We start from the raw sequence: 22,933 nt of genomic DNA on the forward strand, positions 1-22,933 counted from the left end.
ATGTTGTTTTCACTGTATGATTTCCCCATTTCAATGTGCAGCAAGGGCCATACAGCTTTGAAGCAAGTACTGTCTTACAAAGCCCTTTAACAGCTCAATGGCATGGAAACACATAGGTGCAACAGGATTATGTTCCTCACACACAGGCTGTGCAATACATGGCCAGATAAGTCCTTAAGCCCTTCTCTGACATCCCCCATCCCCCACAGCTCTTCCATCAGCAACGCATGCAATCCCTCATCCCCATGGCTAGGTTGCCACTCTGCCCAACAGCCAGGAGCAATTTTCTTCTACGTCCCATTACTGAGCGGCCTGTAGCAGAACAATTACTTGCACTGTTGGTGCATCAGCTCCTGCCTGACCTGCACTCCTCCCATCCCAGTTTATGTGCAGAATGGCATGCTGTGCCAAACTGGCTGTAGGGAGTAGTAGTGACTTACCCCAGTAGATGTTCTGGTATGGGGTACAGATTGCCAGACAGTATGCCTGCTTTCAGTTTCCAGTGATCAGGGCATCTTACTTTTCTGAATGGTTTTAATGCATTGACTCTCTAGGGATACTTTTGCCACACAGAAATATGTATGAACAAGTTTTGACTCATTTGTTTAATTGGGTTTTCTCTATCTAGTTTTAGGATTTATGTGGAGAACAGATCACATTTTAGGTCATATTTATGCAGAAATACTGAAAATCCAAAGGCTTCACAAACTTTTTAGCACAACTGTAATTTTGTCAGACCTCCTTCAAATCCTGTGTTCTGTTTGGGCCACTGCACTTAAAGAAGGGACAGAGAATCCAGAAGAGATTCAGAGAAAGACAACGGGTATAATTAGGAGTGAAGCAACTGAAGGATCTAGAAACGTTTAACCTTGAGAAGACTGAAAAGGGATATGATAGCATTCTTCGAGAACCTGAAAATATGCCATGAGAGCCAAAATAGATTTTCTGTAACAGAATTAACCTACAGAAAGGCAGATTTTAGCATAATGGTAGGAAAAACTTCTTAATGACAAGACCAATTCAACAGCAGGACCAATTACACTGGATATTTAAAGAGAGGCAGTGTGTCATTTGTTGGGGATGTTCTAATTTAGATTCCTAACACTGAGCCCCTAAATAGCCCCTTCCATGCATATGATTCTGTAAATGGGTAGGGAGGGAGTGCAAATAATGAGACCAAGTGGCTGGCTGAAAGAGAACCAGAACAAGAAAAAAATGCTTCCAAAGGGAGGGGGATGAGGACACTAACAATGTCCTTCATATGGAATATTGGCAATGGAATGTCTTCTCTATCCATACAAATCCTCAAACAAATTAAGACTATGAAAATCAGAATATTCAGTGGAGAGTTTCCATAGCTAGAAAAGTTCTTCACAGCACTCTACAGTACTTATTTTGTGGGTGTGTATGTGGTGGTGGTGGGAATAAGAGGAGAGTAAGGCTAGCATGAACAAAGGTAATACCTAACTGCAAGAAAGTGCTACTGAACTCAAAAGGATGTAATAAACTATAAGCAACCACAGGCGTCCTTATGCTCACAATGTAACCCAAAGGTCTTCAATCTCATCTTTGTTTTTTTCAAAATGAATCCATCTTTTTTTTTTTAAATGAAGGAAAACACAGTTTAACACCCCAGAGAACTCTTCCCCAGTTTACATCGAATAAGCAAGGCTAAAGAGATCTAGCTCTAGTACAGCAGATGTCTATCCATAGCTATCGTACCTCAGAGAAGAACCAGTAAAGCGAATGGGACTATAGAGTAAATATCCATAGGTTTTGCTTACTGAGCAAACTTGTCTGGATGCACAAGACAGTTGTTTGTGTATAACACAATACTTTGTTTAGGTTCTGCAGATGTGTTTTTGTGCTTTATTTTACAATAAATAAGCTATTAAAACCCTTAAACATATACGTTTAAAAAAACCCCAACTGCTAAAATATAATAGCAGCAACCCTCAATAAATTAAGATCCAACAACTTGACAAAAGAGTTTTAAGTTTGCTCCTGAATGTCTCCTGGGAGGAGAGGGAGGCTATTTCACAAGACTGGGGAAGTAACACAAAAAGTGCATTTCCTTGTCTCTTCCTCTCAAGTTTCATGCCAGGTGGAAACATGCAGCACAATTCAAACATACAGGACAGGCAGATTCCACCTGAAGCAGAAGTTTTCGGCACTGGACAGTGAGTGAACTAGACAGTCTCCAAATTTTACATTTTAGGATTCTGATCAGTAGAAGTAAGATCTGACTATTCCTAGACAGACTATAGCACATTTGTTTCCATCCATTAAAAAAATGAAATATCTGATTCTTCACAACTGAAGGACAGTACAGTCAATTCATTTCCTTAGCAAAAGCCTCCTTTTTCTTATCTATTTCACTATAGGGACTGCTTAATAAGAAAGTTCATCTTATATTTTATTATTCTTAAAAGATTAAATAGAATCCACTTACTTTAATTTTCCTATTACTGCTTTTTATTCGATAATTTAAAAGAGATCAAGATATAGGGTTAGGGTTACAAAATTGTGATAAGATATAATTTGGTTTCCCATCCCCCAGGCAAAGGAATGGCTACATTTCTTATTCTTTCTGGAGAAGATCTAAGCCAGTGATCAACTGTCAAGTATCACCTCAAGTGATCACCAAAATTAAGCACTACTGGCCTGGGTAGTTCAAAAACGGAATCTGAAATCCCAGAGTGTAGGCTGGGAAGTCCAAAGCAAAGCCAAGCAAAGCACCCTGAAGAAGGCAGGGGCAAACCAATTCCATGTTGCTGTGAAGGAAAACAAACATTATTTATTTATTTCATGGATTTTTAGAGCAGCCCAACTCCAACGATGGATGATATACAACCATCCACTGAAACAAAGAAAAGAAAACTATACATTAAAAAAAACCCCAATACATATATAAAATACAAACAGGATAATTTAACAAGCAAAAGGTTATCTGCTCAACTAGATTCAAACACCCAGGGAAAAAGCCATGGCTCTTCTAAAGGCAAGCAGAGTTAGGGCTTATCATATATGGAGGGGGGGAGAGGGGAGATCATTCCAGACAATGGGAGTCTGGCTTGACTGACAGCATTATAAGGTTTGTCAGCTACCAACTCACCCAGGGACCAAAGCAAATCAAGGCTGGTGTTATTCAGCACACATCAAGAAACTCAGGCAAAAGTTTGACCTATGAACTACAAAAGTCTGTGTTCCCCAGCAACCTGCAGCAGAGTTGGGGAATAAATAAGCCTGATGCAAACTGGCAGGAGATCTGCCATGAGAAACAAGGAACTTAAGCTGGGTGCAAGGATCTGATTGTGCAGGCCTATAACTGAAGAGTCAGAAATAAGAGGCATTCCTCTGAAATGCTAAGAGAAACCAAAGCACGAGATGGAGGAGATCAGCAGCCTGCTGAGAGATGGCATGGACCCAGCAAGGAAATCAGAACTGGGGACTTCTGGACGGGAGGAGGGTCCGCTGCAAAAAACAGAGATGGCAGAGACGGTTTGGGGAAGGCACAGACAAGCCATGGAGCTGTGGGTGCCAATCTCAGGCCCAGGCAGAAAAACAGGGGCAGTCGCAAGGAGAGGGGAGAGCTGGATAGGCTAGCCTGAAGGCAGGAGCTGGGGGAGAAAGAGAAGGAAACACTTAGCCCAGCCCAGCGGGAGGCAGCCTGGCAGGTCAAGGGGAGCTGAGAGACAAAGCTGTCAGGTGGAGCTTTTGCAGACTACTGTGAGGAAGAAACAAGCAGGGAGAAAGCCCTGGCTTGTCTCCCTGCAGCACTGCTGCGTCCAGCTAGCTAGCGGGGGAGGCAGCTTTGGGGCTGCTTTCAAGGCGCCTGTTCCAGGTCTTGCGCACATGCCCGAGAAAGAGACTCCTGGGATACACAGAGGGACTCGTTTCCATCGAGCTGCCTGCTCTGTATACCGCACGGCCACAAACAGTAAAGCAAAGTGGATCTTGCCTGTGCATAACTAGAGGCTTACTGGACCTGGGGAGGGAGCAGGAAACCCCCCCCCAAGAGCCTCCCTGCTGGTCAAGTGTCTGGCAGCAGGCTTACACAAAGTGAACTGGATGGAAGCTGGAGGACTCTGCTTCAGGAGATCTGTGGGAGCCACCTCTGAATTCAGGACCAGCTGTTGTAACTCCACATCAGCTACTTCTATTTCACTATGTTGCAATTTTAATACATTAAAAGTAGATAGAACTCTGTGTTGGACATTAAAAAAATATGTATCTCTCTTAAATAATATTAAAGAATCAAAGAATTATTAGGCTATGGATCAATAGGTGAAAATCTTTTGATTATGTGGGTTACAGTAGTTAAAAATGAAACTCCCAGTTTTTCTGTTTCTCCCCACACTGATGTTCATACTCGGGGGGGGAATCAAGTTTGGGGAAACTACACAATCTTTATAGCTCAAGGCCAAACAGTAAGCAACAGATTTAAAAGGAAACAATAAGAAATGCTGAGCATCAACTGAAACATTTCAGACTGGGAAGGACCTTGAAACTTCTTAAAATATCCAGTCCTCCCTCTCCCTGAAAACCGGCACCAATACTTTCAAGAACATTGACCCAAACTGCTGCCATTTCTTTCATCTCTGTTGCAAATGAACACCTCTAAAAGAGGAAGAAATGTTTAACAGAATTTCAGGCCCGCAATTTACAATTCCCAGGTCCCAGAGAATGTAGCAATGCCCTTGTTGAACTCCACCTAGCTGTGCCCAGTCAACTGGAGAAAACAGAACAGCAAAGTTAGGGTCCTGGGTGGCACATCTGTACCATTTGCTGTAAGGAGAAAAACAAGGCACTGAAGGGCCAGAGCCAGCAAGCAGGAACCAAAAGCCAGGAAACCTTCTGAGCAGCCAGACTGGAAGCCATTTCCCTCTCAGTGAATTGGTTTGGAACAATTAGTGCTGGCTAACCCCCTTGGCTCTCCTTCCAGGCTAAGCACACTTTCTCCCAATGCACCAGAAGCTCTTATTTCTTTCCCCAAGACTACACTATATTAGATTTATGGTATGTAGAGGCACTCATCCATAAGAACCGAGGAGAAAAAAGAAGACCTACATATTGTGTTCTATTACACATATACAATATTATTGGCAGAACAAAATGAAATAACCGAGATAATGCCTTATGGGGTGATTTGGGATCCCACTGGGCTTGTGAACTCTAACGTTGGACAGGGTCCTCTGTGGTATGAACTGAGCCATCTCTGGCCTGGATACATGCCCAGCCTGTCTCTTCCAGGAGCTGGGGAAAAGGTGAGTAACTGGATTTGGGAGGTGATCAATGTCTTTTTGAGAGCGGGGGCGATGCTTGCCTCCTGGAAAAAGGCAGTAGCATGCTTATGCATCTCTCAATCCAGCCATATTACACAACTTTTACCCTTCCCATTTGGGGAGGGTTTTGGATAAGGTGGGTGGGCTGTAGTTTCAGAAAATTCTGGAGGAAATGGATTATTTGGATCCACCATAGCTAGGCTTCAGGCCCAGAAATGGAAAACAGCACTGGATGGAATGCAGCTCGCTCTGCGGTGGTTCAATATCATTAGCTATGATATCCTTCTGGACTGCTGAAAAGGATTAGGATTGAGGGACACTGTTCTAAATGGGCAGTTACAGTCAATATTAGTTGGGCAGGAGCATTTGAGCTCTTGTCTACTCCAGCATATGGTACTACAGCACTCAGCACCGCCTTCCATGATATTTTACATCCATATGAAACTGTTGAAAAAGGTCATCTGTTGGCTTAGGGTGAAGCATCATCAATAGGGAAATGATATCCTTTGATGTATCTTCACCTTGGGCTGAGCAGAGATGCTGTGGAAGTACTAATGCAGCGTCTGGAGGCTGAAAGGATACGAATGGGACAAAACATGCTAAAACTGAATTCCAGCAAGATGCATTGGCTGTTTGTCCAGAAACAACTGTTTGTCCCTACTCCCATACTCTAGATGGGCCTACATTCCCACCAAAGGAGCATGTCTTCAACTTGGGAGTTCTCCTGGACTCACAGCTCCCACTAGAAGAGCTAATGGAGAGTACGGTTAGTTCAAGCTGGCATGCCAGCTGCCCCCTTTCTGAGAGTAGGCGGCTTTCAGAAGTGGCACTAGAGTCACTCACACCCTTATTACTTCAAAATCCAATTACTGGGGTGTCCTTGAAAAGTACTTGAGAAGTGTGGTGTAAAATGCAGCAACCTGCATACTGCTGAGTTGATATAGCAGTGCTTTACCAGTATTATAGGTTGGTTATGAGTTTATTTCCAGATACAATTCAAGGTGCTGGTTATTACCTATGAAGTCTTATGTGGTTTATTTATTTGAGGTTTTGCCTTCCACAATCAAAAGACTGGGTGGGCTGCAATCTTAACAACAATATTATATAGTTTTAGGTCCAGTCTCCTGGGTGATCAGTGCACAAGGAGATATTTTGGGTTCCTCTTCATCAACAGATCAATTGGGAATGGACTTGAAAACAGGCCTTTTCAAGAACTGCCCCACCGCAGTAAAATTTGCTGTCCCTACGTTCCACAGAGCAATAAAGGCTTAGTTTTTTAAGAGGGCATTTGGAGATGAAAATCTACATCTCGTCTCTAACCCTCATATGAGTTTTCTGCCTTTTCTTTTTTATATTATTGTAAATTTTATAAATTTTACTGGGCTGTTAGCTGCCCAGGTGGGTGAAATAGAAATGTTACAAAATTAATGCATTTATGAGAATGGATTTTATTCACAAACTTCAGAATATTAAGTGGTGTGCCAGATGACAGTACCCAAATATCACAACCTGGTACTCAGTTGTGGTACCACCTTTCCCACCCAGATATGGCTTGTCCCATGTAATCCCATAAGGGAGGGTATGCTCAAGAACAACCTGCCAGCTAAGATGGGGACTGTTCTCAATGTTTTAAGAAGACTTTAAAATGTTAATGTTCCATAGGATATATGAGTGCTAGTAATATAAAGGCTGCCTGGATTTAGTCAGATTAGTGTGATTTTCTTTTAATGTTTTTGTTGATGGCAAACTACCTTGAGTCCTTGTTGAAGTGGGCACAGATATTTGCACAAACAAAACATAAGAACATTTGAAATGGGAATCTGAAATAAAAGAAATTCCAAATGTTTTCCAGACTTAAGGCAGATTGAATAAATGATATATACAGTACAGTGCATAATACATATTTAGATTTTTACCCTGCCTTTCCTGATTTTTCCCCACAACCACTGCTACCTTGTAAGATAGGTTGAGCTGAGAAATTATTTCCAACCCAGAGTCACCAAGTGAACTTTCATGGCTCAGAGTGTATCTGAATCTGGCTCTCCCCAGTCATGGCGCAACATCCTGAACTTCAGGCCTAATTATATGTTAAGAGATAAAACTGCATTTAAAACTGCATCTGAAAAGCTTCAGCAAACTTTGGTCAACTTTTTAGTGCAGGGGTTTCATATGTGAAGACCACTCTTGGTTTCAGAAAGGTACAATTTAACCTATACGATGTTTAGCTAAGGCACAGGGATGAAAGACATCCAAAGCAGCAACAAACAATTCCTTAGGACGGGGTTTCCTCTACACTGCCTAGTGCTCAACAAGAAAGGGTGGGGAGAGGTGCAAATAACCACTGAGCACTGGGAGGGTGACAGACTAGGTTGTGCATTTCCAGGTGGATCCTTCCAATAATCCACAGATGAACCAAAGCCAGCTTTTTTTTTACAGGACGGGGAGGGTACAGCAGCAGAGACCTGGTAACATTCACATAACTACATTTCTCACATCGTGGACTTAGTCTTGATGGACCTCTTTACTAATTGATGTAGGTCAAGCTTTCAAAGACTGGGAAGGAAAACTGTCTCTTTCTGTATGAATTTGCCCACACACATTCATCAGGCCTGTTAAACAGGTTCATTATCAAAAGGAACCGCGATATAATAAATGATCTAAAAGGTAGTCTTGTCCTGGAGTTGTTGTTCCTTTCCAAACATCTAAGTTAACAGGCATGACTTCAACTATCATCTCAGGCCTTCCTACGTAGCATATGAACTAGATGATTTCAGTGCATGTACTATAACCACTTCAATTTAGTCAGGCCATTCTAAAAGGTAAATGCTGCCATTAAGTAGGTTTTATTCCTAGTGAGGGATGGTAAGAACATCATGCAGACACACACAGAACCATTACTCTAATCTCATTTGCTGCAGTAGCTGTTAACAAGCCCTTCATGGCTGCGCTCAGTACTCAAGGTAAATGTTTAGGTCGCCTTCAACATATTCTTCATGCTTTTATATATTCCTCATACTAAGGACTACAAAGTACTCTTCAGACAGAATCCTCATTATCCCTGATTCAGCATAACTGGGAAAACTATTTCTTTCATACAAGGAATGGGGAAGGCTTTCTCTAGTAGTATTTTATTTATTTAATCCCTACACTGCTATCACCTCTAACAGATATAATTTTCAGAATTAGGAATAAATGCTTCTCTTTAAAAGCAGGAATACAGATTTATGAAGAGGGAAATCAATCATCCTTATTTACTCCTAGTAAAAAGAGAAAATATCTAGCTAGCAAGTTACTGTTTTTGTCAATTTTTTTTTCTAATTAACATTTTGTTGGATTTTACTGTTAAAACTACTGAATCATCACCACCATCATCATAATCATTTTTCAAGCTATCCAAAGCACAGGAAAACTAGGAAGATGGAAACAAAGCTGATTTTTAATATATTCTAAATAACAGTATAATAGTGGACAGGAAGCTCCTCAACTAGTACTATCACAAAAATTACAATTCCAACAAGGATTAAGTCAAAGACCTTTTAAAAAATTATTCACTGTGATCTATTCTATTATATGGTATAAGCTTTTATGGATACTAGATTACTATACTGCTTTTTCAGGATTAAACTGTTTGAAATGCATAAATACATTCCTAACTGTTAGAATTGTTATGACCAAATGGATTACAGGTATAAAAAGCAATCACGGCAGATTGCATATGGGCTGTTGCAATGGAAAACGGCCTCTTGCAATTAATTCAATATTTCAGCTGTTATGTTCTGCAATCTGAACACATTTTACACTCTGAACTCTAAGCCAATACTCAAGTTTCTAATACTTGTGCAGTTGAGGGAAGCTTCAAAATTCTCTGAATGTTAGTGAGCATTTAGCTCAATATGACATGTACAAAGAATAAATTTTTCTTTCATAAGATGTGGTTTGTGTTCAGCTCAAGGCCAGCAATGGTTTGCAGCCAATAAAAATCTATTTGGCTGGACAAAGTTGAAAAAAAATGCAAGCAAACAAACCCTACATTCATTTCTGCTCCTCTTGCTACTTGCCACAGTTTAAATGTAGCAAAAGAAAGTATGTCTGGCATGACATTTAAACGAATGAAAAATACCACCCCGCAGAAAATACGCCCAACTACGTTTTATAATTTCTTCACCTGTCTTTAAAGTGAAGCGCAGCTACGCGAGGGGCCCGCGGCTTCTACCCCGCTCAAGGCAGCTCCGGGGCTCCGCTTTCCTCTTACCTGCTTAATTTTCCTTCAACTTCTTTGGTAGCTTTAGCTTCCAACGCTCTGAAAAAAAGGAAACAGACCGTCAGGAGGGCAAGGGCGCAGCCCGGCGAGGCCCGCGGCTGCGCGGGCGGGCCAGCCGCGGCCTGAAGATGCGCAGCTGCCCCGAGGATCCCCTTCCGGAGAGAACCGCGGCGGCGCGAAGACGGGCGATCGCGCGGGCCCTCCACGCGGGGCGGCCCCGGGACGGAAACCGAGCGCGGGGGCGAGCCGCCCGGGGAGTTTCGCAGGCGGACCGCAGAGGCTGCGGAGAAGCGGAGCGCGCGAGGGGCCCAGCCAGGGCTCCCGCCCGCCCGGCGATGCGCCGGCCGCGCTTCGGAGCCGAGTCGGCGGGCAGCGGCGCCCCTTGCCCGAACCCGGCGCCCGGGGGGGGACAAAGGCCGCCGAAGGGCCCCGCCGGCCGGGCGGCTCGGAGGCCCCTCGACGCAGCGCGCCCGGAGAGGAAGGGGGCGCGGCGGGGGCTTCCCGAGGCGGCGACGGCGGCGGCCCCTTCCCGCCGGGCGCCCCGCGGACCGGGCCGCCTTCGGGCGCCTCCCCGCGGGCCGCCGCCGCCGCCGCCGCCGCCCGGCTCTGCGCGGCGCCAGCTCCCTGCAGACGCGCCGGGCGGGCTGCGGGCGCTCACCGCATGTGCTTGGGCGCGGGCCGGGGGCGGGTCCTCCTAGGCGCGGCGTCCCGGGCCCGGCGCCGCACAGCTGGGGGCCGTCGGGAGGCTCGCCTGGTCGCCGCCGTTGTCCGCGGGCGCCGCCGCCCTCCGCCTCCTCCTCGCGCCCCCGCGCCCAGCCGCCATTTCCAGCCTCCCTCACGGAGGAGGCCCGCCAGTACCCGCCCCGCCCCCGGAAGCCCGCCCCCGCCTCAGAAGGCCTTCCGGGGCGCCGGGCCCGCCCCCGATCTGCCGCTGCCGCCGCCGCCGCCGCGCCGGGCGGTCCCTCGCCGGGCGCCTCTTGGCCCTGTGCCCGCCGAGGAGGAATGTCGGCCCTCGGGGACTCCTCGCCCGCTGGGGGAGGCAGCGCGACAGCCCTTCGGACGGCCTCGACGGGCAGCCCCGCCAGCGCGTCGCAGCAACGCGGAATCGGTGGCCGCAGCCGTGAGCCCAGGGCCGCCCCCGGACCTCGGGGGGTTGCGGCCCGGCTGCCAGGAGGGGAGCCCGGCCTGAACACCCGCAGCGCCTCTCGCCTGGATCCGGATGGAGGCGCCGACAACGCCGCACCCTGAACTGGCCAACTTCGTATGGGTGTTGTGAGAAGGAGCCCCGAGCCCCGTGGCGCTCCCTATGCAGGTGGCGCAGACGGGGCTGCTAATCCTCCACCATTATCACTTGGCACTGCTCACTCAGGAAGGAATGGGACCCCCCTCAATCAATCAATCAATCAATTTATTTATTTATTAAGTTTATATAGCCGCCCGTCTCACAGATGTGACTCTGGGTGCTGCCTGCAATTAAATAAAGCCAAACAGTCAAACCATTAAAAACAAAACCATCGAAATACAATTAAAACAGTTAAAAGTATAATAAAACATAAACACAGGACAGTGTATTCCGAAACTTAACAAGCAATATGGCCGTTTAGCGGGCACCCTACTTCCATGGGAGGTATACCGTGCCACCACCTCCTAGCCCTTATGTGTTCTAGAAGGATGCCGTGAGCGAGCAGTTGAGAAATCTAATAGGACAAGAACTGCGTTGCCGCCACCCAAGTCACCCGCAGGAACCATCAGCACTGTTTCTCTCCCATGCCAGGTCCATTTCATCTAGGATCCTTCGCAGCTGCAATCTAACCAACTCCAAAATCTCTAAAAGCAGAACATTGGAGGTGAGGTAGAAGCGGAGCAGCTAACAGACTGGCTGGGATGCGTGGTGGGTTAAATGAAACCTTTGATTTGAGAAGAAGATGAAGGTAATATCAGTGAAAGAGAGAGAGAGAGCCCCTGATTCACATCTAGCTCCATCTTTCAATTTCCATTAGTCGTTTTCCAATTCCTCTCCAGCTTGGAGTGCATTTCTTACCTGGGAGGAGCCAAACTGAGAAGACTGACATCTGTCCCTAATGGAAGGCAAAAACTCACTTGAGAGGGAGGAAAAGCTTCATGGGGTGCCTCACAAACTATTACAATAATCTTGAGATTAACAATTTTCTGGGTTAGGGTTTGCCATGACAACTAAGTAGAACTTCAGTATACAGGAGAAGAATATCTTTGAAGACGTACTGAGGGAAAATCACCAATGAAATATTTGTGCTGATGCTCTGCTTGAGAACTGAAAATGGCATCTGACCAGTTCCTGCAAAACCAGTGTTAGTCTATATGTTTTAATTCAGTGAACAGCAACCACAACGTTTGCTCTGTATCAGAGGAAGGCGGTTCCAAACCTGCTTCTGTTTCTCTGATGAACTGCTCCCACCCCCTCAATTGCTAGGAAGAACTTAGAGAAACACAAGTTGTGCTCAGATATTCCCTCAGTGTTCAAAAGAGCCAGTTTGGGGCAGAAGGAGAGGATTTTCATCTGTACAACGGTGTTGGGAAAGAGGAAGGAAGGAAGGAAGGAAGGAAGGAAGGAAGGAAGGAAGGAAGGAAGGAAGGAAGGAAGGAAGGAAGGAAGGAAGGAAGGAAATCAATCCTTAACCAGTCAGTGGATCCACAGCAGCAGTTTGTCCCGCTAAAAAGAGCCTGCTCTGCTTTGGCTCTTGTTCAGCTTTATTTATGGGTGGGTTGTTCTCTCTCAAGTGTGGAACAAGAAAAGCAACGGTAGGAAGTAAGAAAGGGGGCGGTGCATTTTGTCGGTTTGCAGAGGGTGGAAGCAGCACCAGGGCATCCGCTGGGCTGGAGTGGTGCCTGGTTTTAAGGGTCTGGTGCATGGTTCATGGATTAACCAAGCTTGATGGAGGCACTGTGAAGATGAAAGCGAAAACTGGAGTGCAAATCCCTCCCAAAATTATTAGAACAAAAGTTTAGGCATGTTTACTTGGAATAAAGCCCCACTTTTCTCAGTGAAGCACACCCTAAATTAAGTATGCATATGGTTATTCCTCCAAAGCCACAACTGGCTAAATTCTTTGAAATCCATGCTTTGCAGCCTGGCTTTCCCTGGATGTGCTAGCCATTGTGCCTGGGAATTTGGAGAATTGTTGTTCCAATACTTCTAGACGATGCCAGATTAGGAGTCTGATATAAAGAATGAATTGTTTTGATCATAAAAATGCTCTCCAGTGTTTCTAATGCCTTTAAAAGTAATTATAAAACGCACCACCTTAGGAGAGGTATTTGAATGCCTATTTTAATATTTACAGGCATCTTTGATATTCAGATGGAAACAGATAAAACCTGTTGGTGAACTAAAAAGCCTTTAACAAAGTGATTGCTCTGCAATTTAGCTCCTCATTTTGATTTCAGTCCCCTCCCAGATAAGGCCCAATGGAACAGGCCCTGCCCCCCCATCCCAGGATTCAGAGGGCCCGACCTCCTAAGACACTCAAGGCTGCCTCTTCGCCAAGCTCTGGGCCAGGCACTGGGGCAGTCGGTGTATTTTTGCTCTCTGTGAAAAATGTTCTTTTAGCTTGCTTTTTGTGGTTATTGTTGTTTTATTGATTGTTAGCTGCCCAGAGTTGCATGTTCATTGGTCAGCTATATAAAGCTATAGCAGTGTTTTTCAACCTTGGCAACTTTAAGCTGTGTGGACTTCAACTCCCAGAATTCCCTAGCTGGCATGCCAGCTGGGGAATTCTGGGAGTTGAAGTCCACACAGCTTAAAGTTCCCTAGGTTGAGAAACCCAGCTCTATAGAACAAATAAATATGTAAACAAATGGGGGGGGGAGTTTGCTCTTTAGCAGAAAGGACAAGTCCTGTCCTGCCTACTGAACTATTTTCCCCAGGAAATAGAGCTACAGTAGTTTTGAAACGGAGCCTGGCCTGGCCACCTGCCAACCTGCAACCTGCCAATGCTCACGGAGGCACCTGGCAGAGGCGGGCCTGTTGCCCTAGAGACAGAAGCAGCTAGCCCAGGTCCTGCACTCCTGCCAAGGGGCCCTCACCAAGCCCCAGTGCAGGCAGTTGATCCTGTGAACCGTTTGGGGTGTCGTTGCTGGGGCCCAGTGGCTAAACAGAGTCTGAAAGCCCCAAGGTGGCCTGGACGCAAGACCCCCACCCCCTGCAGGGCTTAGGGTTTTGTCATCTTTGTCCCCAGGTTGGTGGGTCAGCCATCGGCAGGATAGAGTGGAGGACCTCTGATGGCCCCGTGAGAGGCAGAAGATGCCCAACCTGCATGGGCTTCATTGCGGGCAGTGCGCACAGCAGGACCCCGCTCGGCCAGCCCAGGAGCACCGAGGGAGCGCTGTCTTGGGGGATGGACGCGAGGAAGGCCACCCAAAGCTTTCCTCCCTTGCCAGGTTCTCAATGGGTGGTACTTCTGCTGGCTTCTGCTCCCATGCTACGTTTCTGCTCTTTTCTGAGAATTTTCTGTGGAGGGCAGCAGACAAGACTCAGAATCCTTCTGAAGAATTTCTTTCTGATGTTCCTTTGCTTGGAGAGAAAAAGGCAGGAATGATTGATGTTCCTAAACGCTTCCTCTGCAAACAGAAAGGATGCTCTACTGCCTCCCACAGATGGGACACGCATACAGCTTGCCACTCTATTAACCCCCCAACCCCAAATGCGTTTGCTGCCCCTGCCCTGCATTATTGCTTCCTCTGCTTTAGGCTGATCCACCATTAACACTTAGTGTTCATTTCAGAGGTGAAACCCAAACTAAGCTAAGTTGTTCTTAGCTCCAAACTAAGAACTACTCAGGGGCATCTCTAGATACCTGTAAGTGTGTAAGCAAAACAAAAGCAAAATAACTGTCCATGAAATGGACAGTTGATGCTCATCCAAGTCCAAACTAGAGGACTCCCACAGAATGGGGAAAATCCAAATGGCTGTGTTGCATACTTTTAGCTTGTATAAAAAATCATGGTAACTTAAAAAAGATGGAGTGGAGGGAGTTTTATGCATGAAGGGAAGAGTGGTGGAGGCAGAAGTTAGACCTAACACACAAGAAGGCATCAAGCAACAGAGGCACGATGCCAGGTTGCATCTAGTGAGCCGCAGGGTTAGTCCCCCACACCCCCAGTGCAGATACCCTCTCCACAAAGCAGCGCCTGGCATTCCCTAGAGAGCCAGGCCAACCTAGAAGGCAGCCACCCTGCTTTGCGGCACCAGGCCACAGGAAGGAGCAGGGAGGCTGCGGGGTCTCCCAGGGAGAAGCACTCCCTTCTGGGCTGTGATCACTTGTGTGTACCTAGCTCTGGGAGAAGGCCTGCTGCTCTCTGTTCTGCCCACTGGGCTCCCAAGCAGGATGGTCTGGAGCAGCGCCAGGCACAGCTCTGTGGCCACCCTGGAGCCCACGGTCAGCCCCAGGGAGGGGATAAGCCCAGTTGCGCAAAGCCCTGGTGGTGCCTCTTTGCAGGTGACAGCGGCAAGAGCGCAGGGACTCCCTCAGGGTTGGTCATTGAAAGGGTATGCTTTGGGACCACCCACACTAGTCCATCTGCCATGGCTTGTCCTGTCCACTGCACCGCTGCCTGGAGTGGTCTTGCAAGGGGGGGACAGTGATGGCAGAGGAGCTACCCAGAGGGTCTGGTCCAGGGAAGGGCGAAAAGGAAGCCAGGCGCTTTGCTATCCTGCCCAAGGGAGACCTGGAGGGAAGGGAGCCCTGCCATCCTCCCTGCTCTCTGTCAGAAGCCCCTTTTCCCTGAGTGGTGCCAGCCGAAGCAAGGTGCCTTGTTCCCTGGCTGGGCAGGCGATTTTCTCCAGCCCATGTGGGGGCTGGGCACTTTGGCTGGAACACCCCTCCTTCCAGGCACTGGTCACTGCCCTCCACAGCCACTGTTGTACAAGTTCATCATTGGGAAGGCTTTAAAAAGCAATCTCTTCTTCTTCTGATGGAAGAAGTCGTCTTCTGGTGGGCAGTCTGGATCTGCCCTTTTCAAAAACCAGATGCAGTTGAGGAGAGTTGTGCCAAGTGACATCCAAAAATGGTTCAAAGGGGAGCTTTTCTTTTTTCTTTGCTAGTCCCCTGGTGGATGCATCTGACAGAATGGTATCAAGTAGGAGGGGGTTTCATGGAAGTCACAGGTCCTCAGAGACGACTCATCCTGGAGGGGTAAGCAATTGGTTTTGCTTTCCCAGCTCCGGGGAGGGGCAAAAAAGTATGTGCATCCATAGGTGTGTGTGAATTTCCAGAAATAACCTCAGGCCGTCACCATGGCTAAAGCAGGAGAAGGGGTTGATATCTGGAAGGAGATTTCATAAATTGGTTTCATTTCCAGCAGGTTTATGCATGGGAGTCAAGCAGCTGTAGGCTGCAGTGTAGAAGAGGTAATGCCCCTCTCCAAGCTGATGAGGAGCCTTCAGTGAGAACTCTCTGGGGAGGATTTGTTAGCCACCTCCTACCCTTAATTCTCTTGCCCTGCAGCCTACATTTGGCTTGCTAATCCATCTGTCATGGAGTCCTTTACCAAAAGCTTTGCTGAACTCAAGATATATTACATCTACAGCGTTCCCACACTTTCCTAAGGAAGTTATCTGATCAAAAATGGTTAGTCTGGCTAGATTGTTCCTGAGGCATGCATGCTGATGTCTGACAGTTGTTTTCAAACTGCTTATAGATCTTGTTATGGTCCACTCTAGAATTTGAGATTGACCTTTGGATGCTTTGCCAGATTTTCTTTTTCTCCACTTTTAAAGAAAGGGACATTTGTCTTCTTCCAGTTATCTGGAACTTCACCCATTTTCCAGAATTTCTCCAAGACAATTCATGAAGGTTCAGTCAGACCACAGTGGAGTTACTTTTGCATCCAGGATGCACCTTATTTTGCCCTGGAGATCTAAATTCATTTGAAGTCATGAGGAGGTCTCTGACAAGAGTTTGTCTCAATCTGGCTCCTTCATCCTGCTGCTCACAGTTGCCTTGCAGAACAAATATACAGTAGCCGGGATATTTCTTTTCTTTTCTTGAACCTATCTAAAGGGACCTGTTTTGTTTTGTTTATCTTGGAACATGTCTAGAAAAGCCCTTTTTATTAATTTGACATCTTCCATTAACCTCACCTCCTGGGCTTTCATGGTTCTGATGCCAGTTCTACAGATCTGACTACCTTTGGTACCCTCCTTTTGTGACCTGGCTATCCTTCCATCTCCTCTGTTGCTTTTAGAGCTTCACTTAATTTTTTCTGCAGACACCTTGGCTTCTTCTACTGTTCTCCATTTTCCTCTCATTGCTTGCAGCTGTGTTTTTAGTAGCTTTTTCATTGGGAACTCCCTATCTTCAGCTCCCCCCACAAGTTTCTTCTGTTATGAGACCCTACTTATTTTTCCTCTGAGTTTATTACTACTGGTGGTCCAAGATAATGTTTGTCTATCCTTAGCTTCAGATTTCCTCAAAATCAAGCACTCAGCATTATGTGATCACTTTACCCCAGTGTTCCTGCTACTTCCACTTCCTCAGTTAAATCTTCCCTGTTGATTACTATCAAATCAGAGATAGCCGATCTTCTTGTGTTTGCTCTTTGCAGGAAAAAGTTGTCAGCAGCATAAGTCATGAACGTCTGAAGAACCCTACTTTATGGACCTTGTCTTTCAACATAATTAAATCCCCCATCATTGTGACTTCATGCTCCTTTGAAAGATTTCCCTTTGAAAAACATAATCCACATATTGGTTGGCAGATAGTACACACTAACAACAGTACTACTTTTTTATTTGTTCTTGTGCTAATTTAAACTAGATGCTTTCTATAGTATTGCCAAAATCATTCATCTGAATTTCTGAGCCAGAATTAATATTTGTACGGTGCAACTTCTCTTCTTTTTTCATTGCTTCTATCCCTTTTGAACAGACTGTGTCCTTTAGTTGCTATATTCCAGGCATAAGAATAAAATAGGTCTCTGTTATACCGATAAAATCATATTTTCCTTCCTGTAATTTGAGTTCAAGCTAATTTTGTTTATTTCCTGTACTTTGAGCATTAGTGTATAGACACTGAAAGCCATGAACTTTATGAACTGATGCTCAGTTTTTTACCAAGTAGCTTAAGAGACCCTATTTCAGCAATACTTTCACTTTCAACAGGCACTGTCATGGCCAGCTCAGACTCGGAAGATGGAGTTACAGGAAAGTCATAGTCTGAGGGGATTCAGCTGGAAGAAAACACCTTTTGTTTGGGATAAAAATGCACAACAGGCTTTTGGATCCTTCAGCAGATATGGGATCAACTGGATCAAGATCCCTATGCATGCACCCAGCACCAAGCCTTACAGAATGTAACTTCTGATCAGCCAAGCCCTTAGACTTGGGAACAAGAGCTCTGTTTCTGGGGTCGGTATTATGTTCCAGCTGGCCCAATATGCAGCAAGGTGCTTCAGCTATGTCACGATAACCCAGCTGCAGGACACTTTGGTCTTTTTAAGAGTCTTCATTTAATTTTAAGAGATTTTTGGTGGCCACAAATCTGGGATGATATAAGTCAATATGTCTCCTTATGCTCAACCTGTTGCAGAGCAAAACATGTACCAGAAAGACCATCAGGATTTTTGGTGCCATTGCCCACCCTGACATGTCCGTGGGCCACTGTATCCTTGGATTTTATAACAGATCTACCAAAGTCAAAAGGGAACTCGACAATGTACTTAGTAGTGACACTTTAACTAAAATGGCTCACTTCATAGCCTGCCCAGGTCTGCCGGCAGCCAAAGACACTGCTCAGCTATTTTTATAACATATCTGCCATTTACATGATTTAGTTGATCACTTGGTTTCAGATTGTGGCCCACAATTCACTGCTAAGTTTTGGCAAGAACTTTTCAAAAGTCTAGGAGTCCAGATCAACTTATCTTCTGCATATCATCCAGAGTCAGATGGACAGATGGAATGGGTGAATGGGATTTTAGAGCAATATCTCAGATGTTTTATTAACTACAAGCAAGACAACTGGGTGGACCTCCTAGCACAGGTTGAATTAACTTATAATAATGCCCAACATACCTCCAGCCAAATGATGCCATTCATGGCTAACTATGGCTTCCACCCCTGATTCTTTACATTGACCTCATCAGCTTCTGCTGTTCCAGCCTCGGATCAGCTCTTGCAGGAACTACAAGCAATTCATCAGGTTCTCCAAGATCAGTTACAGAAGCCCAAGGATGATTATAAACGCTTTGCCGATCATCATCGCCAGGCAGGTCCACTAATAGCCATGGGGTACTTAGTATGAGTCTCATCTGAGCACCTTGCTACCTGTCGCCCATCAAAGAAATTGGATCACTGTTTCCTGGGACTACAGGACCAGTGGAAGCTATCATCAACCTGGTTGCTTTCTGACTCAAGTTATCCTCCAGTTTCTGTGTTCATCCTGTATTCAATTGTTCCTTGTAGGTTACTGCTGCACCCCCCAGCCCTCATCACTCCTCCACACCAGCCCCACCGCCTATTGTGGATGAAGGGGAACCTGAATATGAGGTAGCCCACATCCTGGACTTCTGGCTCCATCTGGGCCGCCTCCAGTATCTGGTGGATTGGAAGGGTTATGGACCAGAGTAGTGTTCCTGGGAAGATGTTAATGATGTTCATGTTCCCTGCTTCACATGCCTGTTCCATCAACAGTATCCAGAGAAGCCCAGCCCTTAATCTGCAGGAGAGGAGGGCCCTGAGGGGAGGATAGTGTCATGGCCAGCTCAGACTCGGAAGATGAAGAGGAGTTACAGGAGGGTCATCAGTCTAAGGGGGATTCTGCTGGAACAGTCGCAGGCAGGGAAAGCAGCGTTCCCTAGCAACTAGGAGAGGCAACCATTGCTGGCCTCTGAAGACAAAAAGGCAGAGCTAACACCTCCCCAAAATGCAAGGATCCACTGTGAAGAGAGGAGGGCTGAACAAAGGTGCTCAGCAAGACTATTGGCCACAAAGAACCCCGCCTCGCCAAAGGAACAAATCCGGGTCACGCCACCCCTATATAAGGAGAGCCATGCACCTCACAGATCTGTTGGCGACAACTCTCCATTTACCTCACCATTGTGTTCCTCCACTCCCTAGCCTGCCTTCCCAAGTAATGACCCTGAAACTCATACCACGTTTGTTTGACCCTCTAGTACCTTATTTATGATTTGAACTCTCTTGTGCCTCTAATTTAAGCTAGTTGAGTTTTTTGTGGTCTGGGTATTTTGGACGTGAAGGACTACAATTGATTATTCAAACCTTTTTGCCATTAGAGTTCTGTTTAAAGACCTTTTTAGTAAAGATATAAGACTTACTTGTTTGTGATTTCCATGGGCTGGGACAGGACAGACATAAGTCTCTGTCTGAGCTTGCTTTGGGGTTTTAATTTCTACTCCCAGAGGATTCTGTTTAAATACCTCCTAATTACGCTTAAAATTGGAAGAACAAACATTAATAATCTGCATTATGCTGACGACACTACTCTGATGGCTGAAAATGCAAATGATCTGGAAGCTCTAGTAATGAAAGTCAAGGAGCACAGTGAAAAAATGGGACTAAGATTAAATATGAAGAAGACCAAACTCATGACAAAGGTATAGCAAGTACCCTTAGTATTGACAATGAAGATATTGAAGTGATTAGCTTCTGCCTTTTAGGATCAACTATCAACAATAAAGGAACCAGCAGTCAAGAAATATGCCTCAGAATATTACTCAGTACAGCAGCTATGAAGGCCTTGGAAAAGATATTCAAATGTCATGATGTGTCTGTATCTTCAAAAAACAAAATTATGCAAGCCATGGTATTCCCTGTGACACTCTATCAAAATGTGAACTTTGAAGAAGCAGGATTGGAAGAGTACTGATGTTTTTGAGCGTTGGTGTTAGAGAAGACCCCTGAGAATACCACAATAAATGGATCATGAAACAAATCAACCCAGAATTCTCATTCAAGGCACAAATGATCAGGCTCCAGTTCTCATATTCTGGGCACATTATGTGAAGACCCAGCTTCCTTGAGAAGTCTATAATAGGAACAATGGAAGGAAATAAGAGAAAGAGAAAGAGAGAAAGAAAGGACCACCAATGGGAAGATGGATAGACTCAATTATTCAAAGATGATGGGGACAACATTGGAAGAACTAAAGGACCAGGTTGGGTCAGATCCTCCTGGAGAAAAATCTATCTATATGGTCACTAGGAATTGACACAGATTTGATGGCACATAATCAATCTATCATTCAGATGAGCTGTTGTTGTTTTTTAGTCGTTAAGTCGTGTCCGACTCTTCGTGACCCCATGAACCATATTGCGCCAGGCCTTCCTGTTCTTCACTGCCTCCCTGAGTTTGCTCAGTTTCATGCTCATTGCTTCAGTGATGCTATCTAACCATCTCATCCTCTGCCGTCCTCTTCTCCTTTTGCCTTCAATCTTTCCCAGCATCAGGGTCTTCTCCAAAGAGATCTCTCTTCGCATTAGGTGACCAAAGTATCTGAGCTTGAGCTTCATTATCGATCCTTCCAATGAGCAATCAGGGTTGATTTCCTTTAAGATTGACTGATTTGACCTCCTAGCAGTCCAGGGGACTCTCAAGAGTCTTCTCCAGCACCACAGTTCAAAGGCATCAATTCTTAGGCGCTCAGCCTTCTTTATGGTCCAGCTCTCACAGCCATACATTACTACTCCCTATATGTGTTAAGCAACCTGTAAATTATTATTGTTATTACTGTATTTTGTTACGGCCTATTATTTTTTTATTGTTTATAAACTTTAGTTTATCTGTAAACCCCCTTGAGTTCCTCTGGACTGTAGCAGGGATAAATTGTATAAATAAATAAAAATAAATTCCATGTCATTCCTGACTTGTCTTACTGAAACTTTCTGCTTCAGTGGGTAGAGAAAAACAGAAATAAACTATCCTTAATTTGATATTAACCAATAAGGAGGACTTTTAGTTGGGGAAGTACTATAGAAGAAGCAGGATTAGGGGAAATGTCTGTGTAATGCTGGATTTCTTGATTTCAAGGGACACTAAAACCAAGTATTGTCAAACACACAGACTGGAAATAATCATAATAATACCACTACCACCATCACCACCACCACTGGGACCATCAAGTTGAGAAGGTTTTGGAAAATGAGTGAGTTAAGATCTTATGGGACTTTCAGATCCAAACAAACAGGCATTTTTTTCATAACTTGCCTGATATAACAGTCATTGAAAAGAAGAAAGTCTGGTTCATTGATGTTGCTATACCGGATGATGTTCAGATTGAGGAAAAGCAACTGGAAAAGATTATGAAATACTGGGACTTTATGAAAAAAGAAATCCACTGTTATACCAATCATGATTGGAGCCCTTGGAGCAATATCTAAAGGACTCCCTCAATATTTGGAATTTTTGAACTTATCGGACCTGAACCCCTTAATTTAAAAAAAACATCTTGCTAGGAACTGCCTATATTCTCAGATGCTATCTTAATAATTCTTAGGTCCTTGGTTAGGACTTGAATTATTAGGCTTCTACCAGTCTTAGAATGTGAATTTAATTGTAGATTACTACTACTACTACTACTACTACTACTACTACTACTATAGTAGTTGAAAATGAGCAGGTTAAAATATTGTGGGATTTCCGAATACAAACTGATAAAGTCTTGGTGCATAACACACCAGATTTAACTGTGGTTGAAAAGAAGGGTGGATAGTTGATGTGGTAATACCAAGGGATAGTAGAATAGAAGACAAAGAATTGGAGAAGATCACAAAGTATTGAGACCTGAAAACCGAAGTTGAAAGATTATGGCATAAACCAGCCATGGTGGTCCCAGGGGTTATTGGCACACTGGAGGCCATACCAAAAAGCCTTGAACAGCGCTTAGAAAATCGGCGCATTGACAAAGTTTCCATCTGTCATTTGCAAAAGGCCACCCTGCTTGGATCCGCACATGTACTGCATCCATCCATGGTGACATCCTAGTTCTTGGGAAGAACTCGATGTGAATGAAGGCCAACACCAGCTAAAAAACAGGCAGCTGTGATTTCAACTTGATGTGTAAATAATAATAATAATAATAATAATAATAATAATAATAATAATAATAATACTGCACAAGACCAAGCCTTAAGAACAAATGTTTATAAAGCCAGAATCGAGAAGACAGCAACAGACAGCAAATGCCACCTCTGCAAAGAAGCTGAAGAAACAGTGGACCACCTAGTCAGCTGCTACAAGAAGATTGCACAAACTGGCTACAAACAATGGCATGACACAGTAGCAACAATGGTGCATTGGAATATCTGCAAGAAGTACCATTTGCCTGCAAGCAAGAACTGGTGGGACCACAACACAGACACAGTAGTAGAAAATGAAGAGGCTAAAGTGCTCTGG

The 22,933-nt window shown here is 45.1% G+C and overlaps 1 protein-coding gene across 1 annotated transcript in view; it reads right to left on the minus strand.

Annotated features, from left to right (window-relative positions):
• TNRC6A (trinucleotide repeat containing adaptor 6A) overlaps positions 1-10,423 on the minus strand; it is a 70,625-nt gene extending 60,202 nt beyond the window's left edge. Inside the window, exons 1-2 of the mRNA XM_088152058.1 lie at positions 10,205-10,423; positions 9,538-9,585 (exon numbers count right to left, since the gene is read on the minus strand). Coding sequence (XP_088008184.1) covers positions 9,538-9,585; positions 10,205-10,209 — 53 coding nt within the window. The 5' untranslated portion in view covers positions 10,210-10,423. The remainder of the gene's footprint in view (positions 1-9,537; positions 9,586-10,204) is intronic.
• Between the last annotated feature and the right edge of the window lie 12,510 nt (positions 10,424-22,933).

Source organism: Python bivittatus, unplaced genomic scaffold (genome assembly GCF_059951505.1).
Source record: "Python bivittatus isolate LINGU-HERP-01145 unplaced genomic scaffold, Pbiv_v1 ctg000030_np1212, whole genome shotgun sequence".
Taxonomy (NCBI): domain Eukaryota; kingdom Metazoa; phylum Chordata; class Lepidosauria; order Squamata; family Pythonidae; genus Python; species Python bivittatus.